At 37.8% G+C, this 15457-nt stretch overlaps 2 protein-coding genes across 3 annotated transcripts in view; both read right to left on the bottom strand.

Moving 5' to 3' along the window:
* Positions 1–1758: 1758 nt before the first annotated feature.
* LOC104921789 (interferon regulatory factor 1) lies at positions 1759–7620 on the bottom strand. 2 transcript variants are annotated; one of them, XM_010734430.3, is made up of 7 exons: positions 6770–7620; positions 6564–6663; positions 3477–3656; positions 3230–3391; positions 3082–3134; positions 2738–2828; positions 1759–2413 (listed from the first exon to the last, which is right to left on the bottom strand). In XM_010734430.3, exons 1-7 carry the CDS (start codon positions 6857–6859, stop codon positions 2295–2297), a joined length of 795 nt encoding a protein of 264 aa, XP_010732732.2. In that variant the 5' UTR covers positions 6860–7620; the 3' UTR covers positions 1759–2294. The 2 variants fall into 2 exon arrangements, with proteins under 2 accessions (XP_010732732.2, XP_019117948.1); XM_019262403.2 differs by having other exon boundaries at positions 1759–2377.
* A 689-nt stretch (positions 7621–8309) lies between these two features.
* The window catches only part of LOC104921772 (uncharacterized), a 14371-nt gene continuing 7223 nt past the window's right edge, over positions 8310–15457 (bottom strand). Inside the window, exons 11-19 of the mRNA XM_027281353.1 lie at positions 12714–12784; positions 12495–12621; positions 12209–12357; positions 11961–12109; positions 11703–11865; positions 10662–10755; positions 10447–10525; positions 9986–10062; positions 8310–9878 (exon numbers count right to left, since the gene is read on the bottom strand). Coding sequence (XP_027137154.1) covers positions 8849–9878; positions 9986–10062; positions 10447–10525; positions 10662–10755; positions 11703–11865; positions 11961–12109; positions 12209–12357; positions 12495–12621; positions 12714–12784 — 1939 coding nt within the window. The 3' untranslated portion in view covers positions 8310–8848. The remainder of the gene's footprint in view (positions 9879–9985; positions 10063–10446; positions 10526–10661; positions 10756–11702; positions 11866–11960; positions 12110–12208; positions 12358–12494; positions 12622–12713; positions 12785–15457) is intronic.

Below are 15457 nucleotides of genomic sequence, written 5' to 3'. Positions count from 1 at the left end.
TGAGTAAGTCTGAGAGCAATAGAAACCCCTAAAAATGACTGACATATTGGACCTAAGTCATCGTTTTCAAAAACAACATGTCATGCAAACAACAAATAAATACATGACACAGAACATAGATCGGGTTGCACAGTATCACACAAAACAAACTGCAGTCTCTGTTGTCAAAAAAAATATATATACATATATATATAGTTTTGTCACAAGCATCTGTATATAGCATGTGTGTGTGTGTGTATATATTATATATATATATATATAGAATAGAATATAGATTATATATAGATAATAATAGATATGATAGTATAAAACACACTACCAGTCAAAAGTTTGGACACACCTTCTCATTTAATGGTTTTTCTTTATTTTCATGACTATTTACATTGCATATCAGTGAGAACATCAAAGCTATGAATGAACAAAAAAGTGTGAAATTACTCAAAACATGTTTCATATATTAGATTACTCGAAATAGCCACTCTTTGCTTTGATTACTGCTTGGCACACTCTTGGCATTCTCGTGATGAGCTTCATGAGGTAGTCACCTGAAATGGTTTTCACGTCATAGGTATGCCTTGTCAGGGTTAATTTGTGGAATATCTTGCCTTCTTAATGGTGTTGGGACCATCAGGTGTGTTGTGCAGAAGTCAGGTTGCTACACAGCTGACAGCTCTATTTGACAACTGTTAGAAATCATATTATGGCAAGAATCAATCAGCTAAGTGAAGGGAAACGACAGTCCATCATTACTTGAAGAACTGAAGGCCAGTCAGTCTGCAAAATTGCAAACACTTTGAATGTGTCCCCAAGTGCAGTCACAAAAACCATCAAGCGCTACAACGAAACTGGCTCACATGAGGACCACCCCAGGAAAGGAAGACCAAGAGTCACCTCTGCTGCTGAGGATAAGTTCATCCGAGTTGCGCAAATCGGGCCTTTATGGTTAAATAGCTGCTAAGAAACCACTGCTAAGGAAATGTAACAAGCAGAAGAGATTTGTTTGGGCCAAGAAGCACAAGGAATGGACATTAGACCAGTGGAAATCTGTGCTTTGGTCTAATGAGTCCATGTCCGTGTTCTTGTGCGACACAGAAAAGGTGAACGGATGCTCTCTACATGCATGGTTCCCACTGTGAAGCACGCAGGAGGAGGCGTGATCGTGTGGGGGTGCTTTGCTGGTTGAACTTTTGGGGATTTATTCAAAATTGAAGGCACACTGAACTCGCATGGCTACCATAGTATCCTGCAGCGACATGCCATCCTGTCTGGTTTGCGTTTAGTTGGACCATCATTTATTTTTCAACAGGATAATGACCCCAAACACACCTCCAGTTTGTGTAAGACTGCTATTTGACCAAGAAGGAGAGTAATGGAGTGCTGCACCAGATGACCTGGCCTCCACAGTCACCTGACCTAAACCCAATCGAGATGGTTTGGGATGATATGGACAGCAGAGTGAAGGCAAAAGGGCCAAGACGTGCTCAACATCTCTGGGAACTCCTTCAAGACTGTTGGAAAACCATTTCAAGTGACTACATCATGAAGCCCATCACGAGAATGCCAAGAGTGTGCCAAGCAGTAATCAATGCAAAGGGCGGCTATTTTAAAGGATCTAAAATATAAAACATGTTTTGAGTAATTTCAGACTTTTTTGTTCACTACATAATTCCATATGTGTTCATTCATAGCTTTAATGTAAATAGTCATGAAAATAAAGAAAAAACACTAAACGAGAAGATGTGTTCAAACTTTTGACTGGTAGTGTATATATATTGCAGCTTAATTCAGCTCACTAGGTATGATGATGAGTAAAAATCATAAACATAAACCTACACACCGGTAAAGCCTCATATCCTGCACTTAATTTACTGTATGTTGCCTAAATATCCAGTAAAACAAAGAAATCTCACAATAACTGACGCTGCACTGAAGCGAAATGAGATCTGTTTACTCTGTAAGCTGTAGTGTGAGCTTGGTGTCATTTTAGTGAGTTTGAGGAACTGAACCATAGTTAACCCAAGTGATGATGACAGAGGTAAAAGCTTGGCTTGGAACAAGATCTTCATCTCAGCATTCTCAGCAAAGAGGACAATTGCCTCAGCTGACTGACGGAGGAATATTCCCCTAACCGTTCCCCCCTCTCTTGTTTCTCTTTTTCAAGGGGTCAGCTCAGCAGATAGATAGCAGGGAAGACAACAGTTTAAGGATAGCAAGAACGTTGAAAGAAAAAAAATACACTTTTAATTAAATATAAGGCACACACACGAGCAGGAGGATGAGCAGTTGGTGCACGGCTATGGCATCAGTGTTTGTTGATGTGCAGACCAGTCAGAGAGTTCCTTGACGTAGTTTGGACCAAACAGATCATTGTAGTTGTCTGTGTGCAGAGAGTACAGATTATCATCACCAGCACCTGAGAAACACAAAACAACATGTAAACACGCAAAGACAGAAACAGATGCAACTTTTACAACTGCAGCATGTGATTATTAAAACACACATCTAGTTTTTTTGTGGTCTTGATCTATTGTGATTGAGGTCTTTCCCACAGTAATACTCTCGTCCTAAAATACACAAAATCTTTTTACATTACTGCATAAATCTGTGAACATACACTAACAACCAGACAGATCCTTATTAGTCAATTATTTTCAGAAGTCATCAAATAGTTTAAACTATATTTATAGCAGTAAAAAAGCTAAGACATCAAGGAAATTCCTGATACATAGTATCGTACAGTGCCAGTGGTCCCACAGTGTGTGTGTTCTCCATCCTCTCTGCTCCCCGGTCTGGTTCCAGAGGTCTGCATTGCTTAAGTGGTCCATCAGCTACATGAGACAAATTACCCAGTCAGTTAGACAGCCAGCTAAAGCACCACCCGAAGAACACAAACTGCATCCTGGGAATATGCAACAGCCGAGTCAAACAGGATGTAATTTCATCAGAAAGTTCTCCTTTCTCCTCTCTATGACCGGAGAGGAGAAAGAAAAGCTTCATAACCGGATAAACCACCAACATAATTCAGAAAATCAATATGCATTGCATTCAGCCAGTCAGCCAGTACATTAAAAGGTCTGATACCTTAAACACAGCCTCATTCTGCTCCTGCTCCTCTGGTTTGGCCTCCCACATCCCTGCACAACAACATCAGCTATCATCCTTGTCAGGCCACAGAGGCAACAGTCAGAACAACAACAAAATGCTGACAAAATAAAAACAAGCTTCTCACCGTGTGTTTGAGTGTTGCCAAATGTGTCTTCTGCAAGAGTCTCCAACTTCTGTGGTGTGTCTGAAATTGGTCTTGTTGTTGTGGGTTGCCAAATGTCTGTAGAATATGCATTATCACCTAAACTCGCCTGTCTTTCTCGAGGCCTGCTGAACAACCGCAGCCCTGAGACAGAGCAGGACAGTGTTGGCACATGAGGTATATCTGTGTATATGTCAGTATAGGTTTAACTTTAATAGGCATGTCTTACCTCTCCTCCGTCTGTGTGTTTGCGTGCTGGGCATGATCCTGTACACTCTGAAGGCATTGCTGCCTCTCTTCCTGCTGTGCTCCTGCAGCTCACAGATGTCAGGTAAAGAGTTCAAGGCACAGCGGAAATTCGCTTTCCATGTCTTGGGGTCTGGCTTGTCTTTGCCCGGACGGTACCGTCCTGAAGGAAACAAGCGTGTGGACAAGGATTGTGCCTTTTTCGGAACAGTTTTCTACGCTAGAATATCCTAGCCTCAGATTTGTTTTGTAATATGCAACTTGTAAACTTTTTCTTCAAGTTGAGTCCTCAAAAAATATTGATTAAATTATCACAAACAAGATGACGAAACATTAAGCTTTTTGGGCCCAAATACAGTTATGTGTAAACAACAAGAGTTCAAGCTAGACATGTTTAACTTCTGAATTATAAAGAGTACACGTAAAGTTTCATGACATAATTTCAGTAAAACACAAAAAGTAGCACCCAAGAGTAGCCATGTTGTCTAAATGTTCTAAATGCAATTGGTTACACAATTACACAATTTCCTCTTTAAAGGTCGGTGTGTAAGACTTAGTAGCGTCTAGTTCTGGGGAAGTTGCAAAATGCAACCAACTTAAAACCGCTTGCCTCACACTCTGAAAGCTTTTTAGTTTGTTTGCTGCTGTAGAAATATTGTGGTTCAACATGGTAGACTCTGTGGAAGTCTACCCACACCATCTGTAGACATAACGATTATTATTTTCAGGTCACACCAATGCAATAGTTATGCTTATAATATTCCATTATAGATCCCTGTACATCTTACATATTGGACCTTTAAGACTACCCACAAAAAAACTCATAGGCCGCTTAGGCATTTCAATTACATAGAAAATGTCCATCCATTCGAATAACATGTTTTTAATATAAATAAACTAGCAAACTTAATGTGAAGAAAGTAATAAGATTTATGTAATAGTACTAATAAAATCAAAATGACTGCATTTATTTTCACTGTTGGGTTTGGGGAAACAAATTGGCTTTATTAATATTGAATGCATAAACCTGGTTACTACTACACTACCGTGTAGTGGAAGCACATTAAGTTTATCAGTACTAAGACAGAAATGTTATTACTTACTTGTGTAATTGTGATGTGTAAGTCCTGAATGTTGGCCAAAGCATTTTTTTAATGTAATTAGATATATATCAAATATTTTGTAATCAAACCATGGACTTTGGTGTCCACTGTGCATCTCACTAACACTGATACACTGAACCTGTTAAAAGTTAGAGTAGTCAGCCTCACACGGATTTATTTCTTTATTTTCATCTTCAAACATCTCCATAACAAATTTAACTGTGTTGCTACCTTGGATTAAACATAATCTATCACCGGCTGTCGTCAACTGTACAGTCAAGTGACTTCATCCAGAGTCCTTTCTCAAATTTAGTGTGATTTGGATCTCAGCCAGTCCTCTTCATATAATTACCAGCCTCAGTGATAAAATCACTGGAGCCTAAAAACATCCACTATGGATCATTTACTGCACACATGCTGCAAGCTCCCACAGTCATTAATGACTCAAATGACGTTTGTGTTATGGAGCTTCAATGATGATTAAGTTTTATATTATTTGTACTTCATATTATTATTAGTTTTATTTTATTAAACTCTCTTGAGCTGAGTTTTGAAATTAAGCTACAGTCTACATATGATTACATATTCAAATGTTTTTTTCTCAACCCTGTGAAGACCCATCTTGTTGTACTTTGACAGTAATATGATCACCGTGCACATTCGCAGCAGATGAACTGGAGCTTTCCCATGATGTGATGCAGTCCCAAAGCATGACTTTCCCAAGACTGGAGTGTGTGATGATGGTTTGATAGTGGGTTGAATCTGTGTCTGTGTTCGTACAATGAATTTACTCAGCTTGTTTTCTGAGAACATATAGAGATGAGATCTGGTCATGAGATCATGGAACAAAAGCAATTTACACAAGATGAGTATCAAAGTATTGATACATTATATCATATGCTATTGGTATTTATTCAAAGTAATCTAATAAAAAAGCAATTTACTTGTTTCATCATTATTTGTATAAACTTTGCATGTAAAATCTTAAGACAAATCTAGGCAGACAAACAAGCACAACTGGACTGACTCCTTTGAATGCAGTTTGGTATTTAGCTTTCTTTCTAGGGTGACATGTAGCTTCATGTTTTTAATCAATGTATGGTGATGCTTTTGCATTGGACATCAAGTGTTAGGCATAACTGCGTACATGTACAATCACTGATTTGAATGACAGCCAGATCTGTTTTGTGTAAACATGACTGCAACCATGTTTACTGTTAATTTCTTTGTAAAAGACATAAATACTTCTGTACATAGCAGTTAATGGACATTTAAAATGCATTTAAAATGCTTAGACTACTTTTTTTCTGAATCTGATATTTTTATTTCATCAATATTTGTCAGTGAGTTGTCATGTGGTAAAACAAAAATAGCGGGCAGAGTAAAAAAATAAATAAAAATGTTGTTTGTTTGGTTACATGTAAATAGTTGTATCTCAAAGAGAACAAAAAGTTCCCCATTTGGTTTCTTCCTTGAATTGTTTGAACAACAGCAATGTGTTCTTTGACTTTATGACTTGCAAACTTTTTTATGCATTCAGGAGGTAAACACCTTGCCAAACAGAAGTGATGTTTCATTTCCTGTTGGTATTCGTGTGCAGGAACTTCAGAAACTTGTTGTTGCTGTTTAACAACAAAAAGCTTACTTGTTCTTTAACATGCAGGGCTGATTGAAAAGTCAGTATTATTGTTTATTATTGCAATGCTGTTCATATATTATCCATGAAAATTGGAATTACATATTGGAATTAAATACTAATTTGGGAAAAAATGACTTAAAAATATTCTCATTAATATCATGATATTGATTTCTGTCATGTAGCCCAGATATAATGTGGTGGCTCTGACTCCAGCTGAAAATTCTGTTAGTTGTTTAGAAAATCACAATGAGCTTTATACTACTGTGGTTTTACTGCACAAAGCTTCAGCAGTAAGAAGTGCAACAAAACGTATTAGGCAAAGTGCTACCTGTGTGCATGGCCCAACTCCTGAAGAGTGTAGCATCTCGGTCAATACTCCAGCCATGACGAGCAGCATGTTTCCAGGGGATTTGGAAGATTCGTGCCGACTGTAAAATAAAATACAAGAAAGTAGATATAAATGGGTTACAAGAATATTTCATGATTCATTATTTTGTTGTGTGTGCATGTGCATGTATGGGATGAAGAGTATACCTGGTCCAGCCAGCTGACTCCTGGATACCTCCCAGACTGAATCTGCTCCTCCAGCCATGGCCTTAGCCTCAGCCGGCCAGGTTGATGCATGCTGCAGTCCAAGCTTCAGGTGAGCACAAAGGTGTTCGGTATGTGTCTCTGGCTACACAGGAAGCTCAACAATAACTGAAAATTCTCTGGAGCTCAGATTAAATCACAGGAACACCTTCCTCCTCTATTGCATTCTTCCAATCAAATACCTTAACTGTCATGACAATCCTTCCCCACCTCCAACCTGCTGGAACAGCTCCTCCAATTACAGGAAGCACTGTATTTTTAACTCTTTTCCTGCAAGTCTACATGCTGCGTATGGAATTCTGGGTTCATCACTATTAACTAAATTAGCAAGTTTCTTCCACTTAAGATTATATAAAATAATAGTTATTATTATTATATATTATATTTAGCAAGAACACTTTTTTGTGCCTCCTGTTAGTTCACAGCCACATTTTGGAACATCCAGAACAGGCAGTTTTATACAATATCATATAGCACACATTTACTTTATTAGATTTTTAGATATTATGTATTGGGTGAGTTATTGTTATGTCTTTTGTATATGTATCACTATACACTGTAAGACTAACTACAGTCAACTACAGCTGTTGTAAAATACTGTCTTTAGTGTCACTAAAGTGTTCACTGCAAGAGAATCTATGATGAAAATCACTAATTTCTTACAATTTATATGAATATAAAATCAATAAACTGTGCAATATTATTATACAGTTGAGCATTGTTCTAATGTTACATATAAATGTAGAATTCATTACATTTAATTAGATTCGTATAGTGAGAAAAAATAGGAAAAGTATAGTGGTAAAGGGATATAATTTAACTTGTAAATAATAATAATAATAACAAATTATTACAAAATGTGTAGTGTAATGGAAACTGTTCTTTAAATCAAACAACTTCACAGAATAATCCACAGACCTTTTGTTTGTTTGAAATATTTAGTTGAAATATGCCTTAATTATACTGTGTGTTTAACATCTTCCCCAGAATGCAAACATTCCTTAACACACTTTTGAGTTTTTTTGTTTTCTGACGTTGTGCATGCATGACGTGTGTTTCTCTGGAAGTAGCTCAGCAGTTCCAAAGAAGCGGAACAAGGAAATCATTTCACAACTCTTAAAGGCACCCACTCCACATTACAGCTGCCTGCTGTGGTTTGTTTCAAGTGTTGCCTGTAGTCAGTTCTCATGTATTTTTGTGGCTCAGTATTGATGGCCGAGTGGGATACCACGTCTTTGAAGTAGAATGACTCCTCTGGTCAAATCAAGCTCAGAGAGAGAGATTTCAATAATCAACAATAAATGGTTCTACTGTTAACGCATATTTTTTTTGATACTATAAACTAGACGGTTAGACCGCTTTAAACAACGCTTAAAGAATGCATATTCAATTATTAATCTATGCAATTATTATTATTAGTCAATTAAATATGACAAAAGACGTCAGGTGAATATGATGTTTGAGCCAATGAACTGACTACAGCTGTTTTGTTCCAGCTTTTGTCGCAAACATACATGAATATATGACGATTTACATAAATATTATTATACACACACTGTATGACTTTTTTTTTTTTTTTTTACATCCAATGCTGTTGTATACAGTTGCAAAACATCTAGGTGAAACAGGTCAGCTATTCTTAATATGCAAAAATGTGACTGAATAACAGTTATAAATAAATATTTACAAAAGGTTTTAAAACTTATTACAGTTAAGTTTTCGGTGATACCACATGATCTACATGTGATTCTTCTTCCATGATTCTATGAATTATACATTTCCATGACAACAGGCTGATAAAGGACCATGCGCTAGAGTTGAAAGATCAGGAACAGCTGCTAAATGGACCTTGAAGTGAAGCTGTTTCCAAGTTTAATTCAAATACAAGTCATAAAGATTCCATACTATTCACGATCTGTTTTATCATTCTCATCCTCATCCTCTCCTCCTTCTACATTGTTCAACAATTTAAAGAAGTGAAAATAGCACAAATACAGAAAGAATGCAACATACAATTAAACACTACACACTTTGATAGGCGCTGTCTGTGATAACTGGCAAAGACTGGTCAGCAGGGATCAAACAGACAAAAGGTCTTTGGAGCTCAGAGAGACACTGGCCACCCTGGATATTGTTAATAAAACCTGGAACAACTGGGCTGAAGAAACTTTGAGGCATCTTGGTGAATGATTCCTCTGGATATTTGTCCAAAAGTTCATCTTCCTCACCATGACTCTTCAACAACAACATATCAGGCTGCTCCACTAGATTTTGAAATGACTGGTAGTCATCATCCACTTGAGGAAAGCTGTGTGAGGCTGTAGGCACACGGCCGTAACAGGGGTTTTCATCACATATGGTGGCCTCTTCGGTTATTTCACTCAGCTTTGTGGCACCACCAGCCACCTCATTGGAGCTGTCACACCAAGCTTCAGCTATGCACACCAGATCACATGATGCAATTGTGTTGGTGCCACTAGAGATGGAGGACAAACTGGAGTCTTCCTCATATGAAAATCCGCCAGAATCTGCATTGCACCGCTGATAAGACATGTCTGTTGCCATAAGAGATGAAGCCACTGCTGGAAAATTAGGAAGTGGACAAGCTGGTACCTGTTGGCCAGGACAGACCACAATTTCCTCACCTTCCTTACCCTCACTAGGATGATATGCAGAGTCACAAAGCATTTTAGACTGTGTCTGAAGCTCAGAACTGTCCATTGTTATCTGATCTGGGAAGTTAGGAATGAGGAGGGAATAAGATTTGTTGTCAATGCCCGAAGATCCAGAATTCACGTCATCAGATCTGATGCCACAAAGGTTGTTGGTACCGGAGAATAGACCACTGTCTTTGTTTAATTCTGAAAGTGGGTTGATGGTCAAAGGTGATATTGGCCTTATACTGGCGAAGGCTTTACCAAGGGCTTCCTGAACACCAGCTATAATGTCAACAGGTTCTGCGTTAGCATAACTGAGACAAGATGAGCCAGTGCTAATTCCACTGCTTTGCTGAGGGCTCCCATAGCCGGTGTCTCTCAGTGTCCCCTTCAACCTGAACATGGAGAAACTGGTTAGTACTGTAAAACCGCCAATAAATTCACATAGAAATCCTTAAGAAAATGTGTTGTTTTGTTGATGTGTTGGTGCAGCCATACTGACCATATTTGGTCAGGATCAAGGGGATCAAGGGGCACAACGTAGACAGGAGAGATGACAGGTAGTACAGGCTTTAAGAGCTGCAACGATAAAACAATTGATACCAATATTATATATATATATATATGAAAAGATTTTTTAATGTTATTTATGTTTATTATGTTTCTGGTTAAAATCAGTAAGATGTCAGTTTTGGTTGGCTTGGTGACACCCATGGTTAACAGAAAATGCACGTACAGCTAATGCTTGTTGAACAGCTACTTTAGTAGAAGTAAATCAAAAGAGTAACAAATTCATGTTTATCTAATAAAAGAGCAAGTCAATAATAACTTGTGATCAGATTTCATGCTGCATATGGTAGAGTTTATATTTATATCTATTCTGTTGAATTAAATTAACAACACTTGAAGATGCACGTTTTACATTTTTGGCCAACATCCAGTTTACATTAATGGGTGCCTTACCTCTTGCTCTCGTGGGCGCATATCAAGAAGTTTTGGATTTGGACATTTGGACACTGTGTCCCACCACTTTGTTTTGAACCTAAAATCAGAAGCACAAATAAATCAACAACATTACACACATGATACACAACACAGGAATTAAAGTATTTATGCCTTTCATATAATTCACTAACAGAGAAACAAGGCAAAGATGATCTTTAATCTGCATGACTTACTTTACATAACAGCCATATATAGCACCACTCACGATGATTGCAACAAGACTGAGGCTGATGATGATAGCCAAGAGTGTGGCATCAGTGGACGCAGCTGTGAAGTAACATGTATGAAGTTTAGAAACGGCATGACAGATAATAGAGTGACAAACTAGACAGAAATGCATTGCATGTGTCCACAATGACAGCTCAATACCTGTAAATACTATATTGCATCAGCTGTTGGCATTATCCATTCTATAAAGTACTCTTGATAAAATATTTATTTTAACCTGAGTAGCCACTTCCTGTTACAGACGTTTATGAGCGCCTAACGTGCACCTGTAATATCCACCCACAGGCAAATCAGATGCAAATATAGATTAGGTTTCTAATCCGTGTGTCCTCTAGAAACATAAATATGGAACATTTCAGCTGTCCTGTTCTGAAAGAAGAGCTAGACTTTACGGTGACTTGTGACGAGTAACAAATCAAGTTAAAATGGAAACAGTCAGGCAGAGCATTTAGCTTGCTAACTGACTGTAGAAAACATGGGTGGAAATGGAAATCCCTCGGGGCAGCAGTGGGCGTGCCCATAAAAATGGAGCAAGACAGAGAAAGAATAGATAGCCAGAGAGTTTAGACACCAATTGCACAGCTGTTTGGCAGTATTTCCCCTTCCTAGAGTAAAACCTATCATGGTTCAAATGACTGCCATGGTGAATGTGCTATATATTACACTTGTTTGACATCTCAAAATGCATTTAAAGGTGGGAATTAACATCATAACAACAGATTTACTGTTTTCTGACATGATAGGTCCATCCTCTGGTTCAGCTTTAACATCTCCTTCTTATATTGATAAGCTGCGATCCTACACATTTCTCTGGTGATTAGTTTCTGATTACACACCATACAGGATTTACACTATCTTGTTGTTGTCTGAAGTCCAATATGAGCACTAACATTATGATAGAGTACAGCTTAGACGTATCCTTCCAAATAATATACATACATATATAACACAAAAAGAGACAAAAATTATTTAAAGATAACACTTACGGGTTGTGAACTCCACCTCTTCACTACTGTCACTGTAGCGGTGACTCCACTCTGTGTAGCTCTTCACACTGACCATATATGTGGTACTTGGCTCCAGGTCTCCACCAAATATTTCATAGCTATGTCGTCCATTAATTTTAGTTGGTGTGACATGTTTAGATACCTGATATAAAGAAACAAGAATGGCAAGAGATTATAGTTTTCTTAACTTAATGACAATGTTACATGTCTACATCGCCATGATCTCAGTGCTCCTACCGTTTCTGTGTCTCCTTTTTTGTGATAAGTAACATTGGCAGTTAACTCAGAGCCGAAGTACCTCTGCATGTTGTATGTTGTATCCCACATAACCTGAAAATTCCCGTTTGATTCTTTCACTGAGACATTTGTTGGGACTCTGGGCTTTACTGTGGAAGAAGAGAGATAAGAAAAGTAAGGAAAATGTTTCTCACCCTGTTTTACATCCAGTCAGCTTAAGTACATTAATGTTAAATAAGTTAACTTACCACTGTCCCCGATGCTGATGACTTTGGACCCCATCCTTTCACCTCCTTTAAAAACTGTTGCAGTATGAGTCTCACGAAAAACAAGTATCATTTGGAAAGAGCAACAACAAGAGCTTCCCTTGCACTGCTGGAAATTACAATGCTGCTCCCTGTGGAATACAAGATAATATACAACATTCACAATTTAATCAGCAACAATCTAACCGACACTATTTTAGTGAACTGAATCAATGTACAATTTTAACTGGATCTGTAGTGAAAACATACTAACTCCATAAAAACTCACCCATGTCCGCTGTCACTCCGCAGAGTCAAATTATATTCGGGGCAGTTTTGAGCTTCAAATTCGCAAAACATCAATTCATCCAGGTCGTTGGTACATTCAAGATTTTGATCCACTTCATCCTTAGGTCCTGTGAACCAAACATTGTACGATGGGATTGATTATGAGAATGAGTTGTTGCGTATAGACTGGTTAAAAGCTGCCATTGTCAACTATACCTACCAGAGAGAGCTGTTACCATCGCAATGTTTACTAAAATGAACAAGGCGAAAGATTTCATATCGTCAACACCCCTGAAAGAAAACACGACAGTAGGTCTGTTTCTGACTTTAAAGCGACACAGTGGATGACTTAAGTAACACAGATAGTTCTTAATAATCTATTTACCTCTTTAGCTCCATCCTGAAACGATTTATTCCACTTATTTCCCTCGAAAACAACAATCAAACTCAGCTACGACGCATCCTGTGGGGAAGTGAAACGTGACTCTACAGTCTTCCTGATATGGAAAGCTGTTACTGGAATTGTTGCGACACTAATTCTGGGGAAGTGCTGCGTCCTGCTTCGAGTTCCTCAAACAGTAGAAACAATGAAACACACAGAGCAAACAGAATATACAGAACTACTGTAAGTGGAGCAACACAAATACCAAAAATAGACCAATTTGTGGATAAATGTGTAATAAGCCATAGGACTAAAGATCGTGGATGAATCCATATTAAGGCCGAGTAGCCACGAACTGATCCAGGTCGACTGTGTGTGGAGGCTTTCGTCAGTAAATTCGCGACACACAGACAAGAGTTTTAAGAATTTAAAAAGTCCTTTGTAAAATCGCTGCTGATGATAATGATGAAAATGTATAATGTCAGTTTTGACAAATACTCATATCAAACTGCGCTCAAGTGAGCAGATGTTCGTGTTTTCCTGATTTCAAGTGCGCCTGTATTACAGAATCTATGGCAAATGCATGTAGTCTATTATACGGAGTAATTTCTGACAAAGGCGGATACTGTTCACTCAGTCAGGATCAAGCATATGTACTGTATCATTTTGGAGAAATTCAGCCTCAAAGTTCTTTTTTTTTTTGTTGAAAAGGGCATTATGTACAATATTTACTCTACTGTAAAATCTTTTTTATCCATAATTCTGACAGAGGTTAATACACTTGAACTCAAGACCATCCTGACTGATCACTCACTCAGTATCAAGCATGTTTACTGTTTCATTAAACCTCTTGATTTGTTCAGCTTTATTCTTATTTTGAACAAATAAACAAAACTGATATATTAAAAAAAATAAATAAAGATTCTCCCTTTACAAAGCAAAAATTTGAATTTGAGGCTGAATTTCTCAACAGTCAGGATGGTTGGATCGTGTACAAACCTGTATGGATCAAAGGGATTTTACAGTAGAGTAATATTGCACATAATGCCTTTTTCAACTAAAAAAAGAGGAAATTTGAGGCTGAATTTCTCAAAAATGACACAGTAAACATGCTGATACTGATGAGTGAACAGTCAGGATGGTCCTGAGGACAACTGTATCAGACTTTGTTAGAAATGATGGATCAAATAGGTTTTACAGTAAAGTAAATATTGTACAAATGCCTTTTTCAACAGAAAAAGACGGAATTTGAGGCTGAATTTTTCCAAAATGATACAGTAAACATGCTTGATACTGAGGGAGTGAACAGTCAGGATGGTCCTGAGGACAACTGTATCAGCCTCGGAAATTATGGATCAAGGGATTTTACAGTGGAGTTTATAGGTTTGCTCTCTCCTTATCATGGACGACATGCATTTGCCATCTGGTAATACAGGCGCACTTGAAATCAGGAAAAGACGAACGTCTGCTCACTTGACTGCAGTTCATCAAATACATCTATAAAATTAACAATGATTTTGTTGGTGCTCAAAGTAATACAAACTCAGCAACATGTTTTTGCAGGTAAATGCCCGGTACCAGACTAACTCACAAACCTCATTGTGGACAATTTTTTTGATTTTAGACACAAGAGACAGTCCTACATAGCATTGTTGATACCATATACACTTTTTTTATACCTTTTCCTGGACTACCATGGTTGCTTTTTGCTGCTAAGTTAGTCTGAGTGCAATGCATGTCACTCTGGTGTTTGCAGAGACAGCTGAAGTTGATGTGTGTTTTGGTGGAAGTGGCTCGACAGTTCCGGAGAAGTGTTCACTCTCACAAAGTCATTACACAACACACAACCTTGAACAGCTCTGCAGGATAGCTGATTGACTTAGACACTTATTTTACTGTCACAAGTGTTGGTATACAGAATATTTAGTGGGTTATCTTCCATCTACCATACAGTTTCATCAAGATCAAGGGTCTTAGCCAGAACTGATGACTGAAAATGGGCCTATAATTATTTAATGTGTGACAAAGTGACAAACCTCTCTCTCAGCAATGGAGAAACATAAGCTGACTTGCAAGTTTTGTGAATAGCCTAATGCTTAGAGTGAGGTTAAAAATATAGCTTTAAATTATCCTGGCCTGCAGCTTTTTAAAAATCAAGCTTGACTAAGGCTTTGTGTTGTTAATGGAGGGAAACAGAACGGATGATTATTGTGTTGTAGGAGACAGAATTGAACAGTGAGCCACAGGGTACAAAATGCTCATTAAACAAATTATATAGTAGGTCTGACCTGTCTGCAGCTACAGGTCTGATGTGTTTGAGGAATTAAGGATACATAAAAGGTAAACTGATCATAAGGTGCAAAACAATCTTTATTTTAGGCACTGCAGTATGCAGAAAATTTAAAACAAAAACAATTTGATAGCGACTGTCTGATTACTGGCAAGACTGGTCAGCAAAGATCAAACAAACAAAAGAGCTCAGTTAGACACTGGGCACCCTGGACATACTAAATGAAATCTGTAACAATTAGACTGAAGAAACTTTAAGGCATCTTGGTGAATGGATATTTTTCCAAAAGCTC

The sequence above is a fragment of the Larimichthys crocea genome, chromosome VIII (genome assembly GCF_000972845.2).
Source record: "Larimichthys crocea isolate SSNF chromosome VIII, L_crocea_2.0, whole genome shotgun sequence".
Lineage (NCBI taxonomy): Eukaryota > Metazoa > Chordata > Actinopteri > Sciaenidae > Larimichthys > Larimichthys crocea.
The sequence above is the reverse complement of the archived record's forward strand: the minus strand, read 5'-3'. Positions and strand labels throughout refer to the sequence as shown.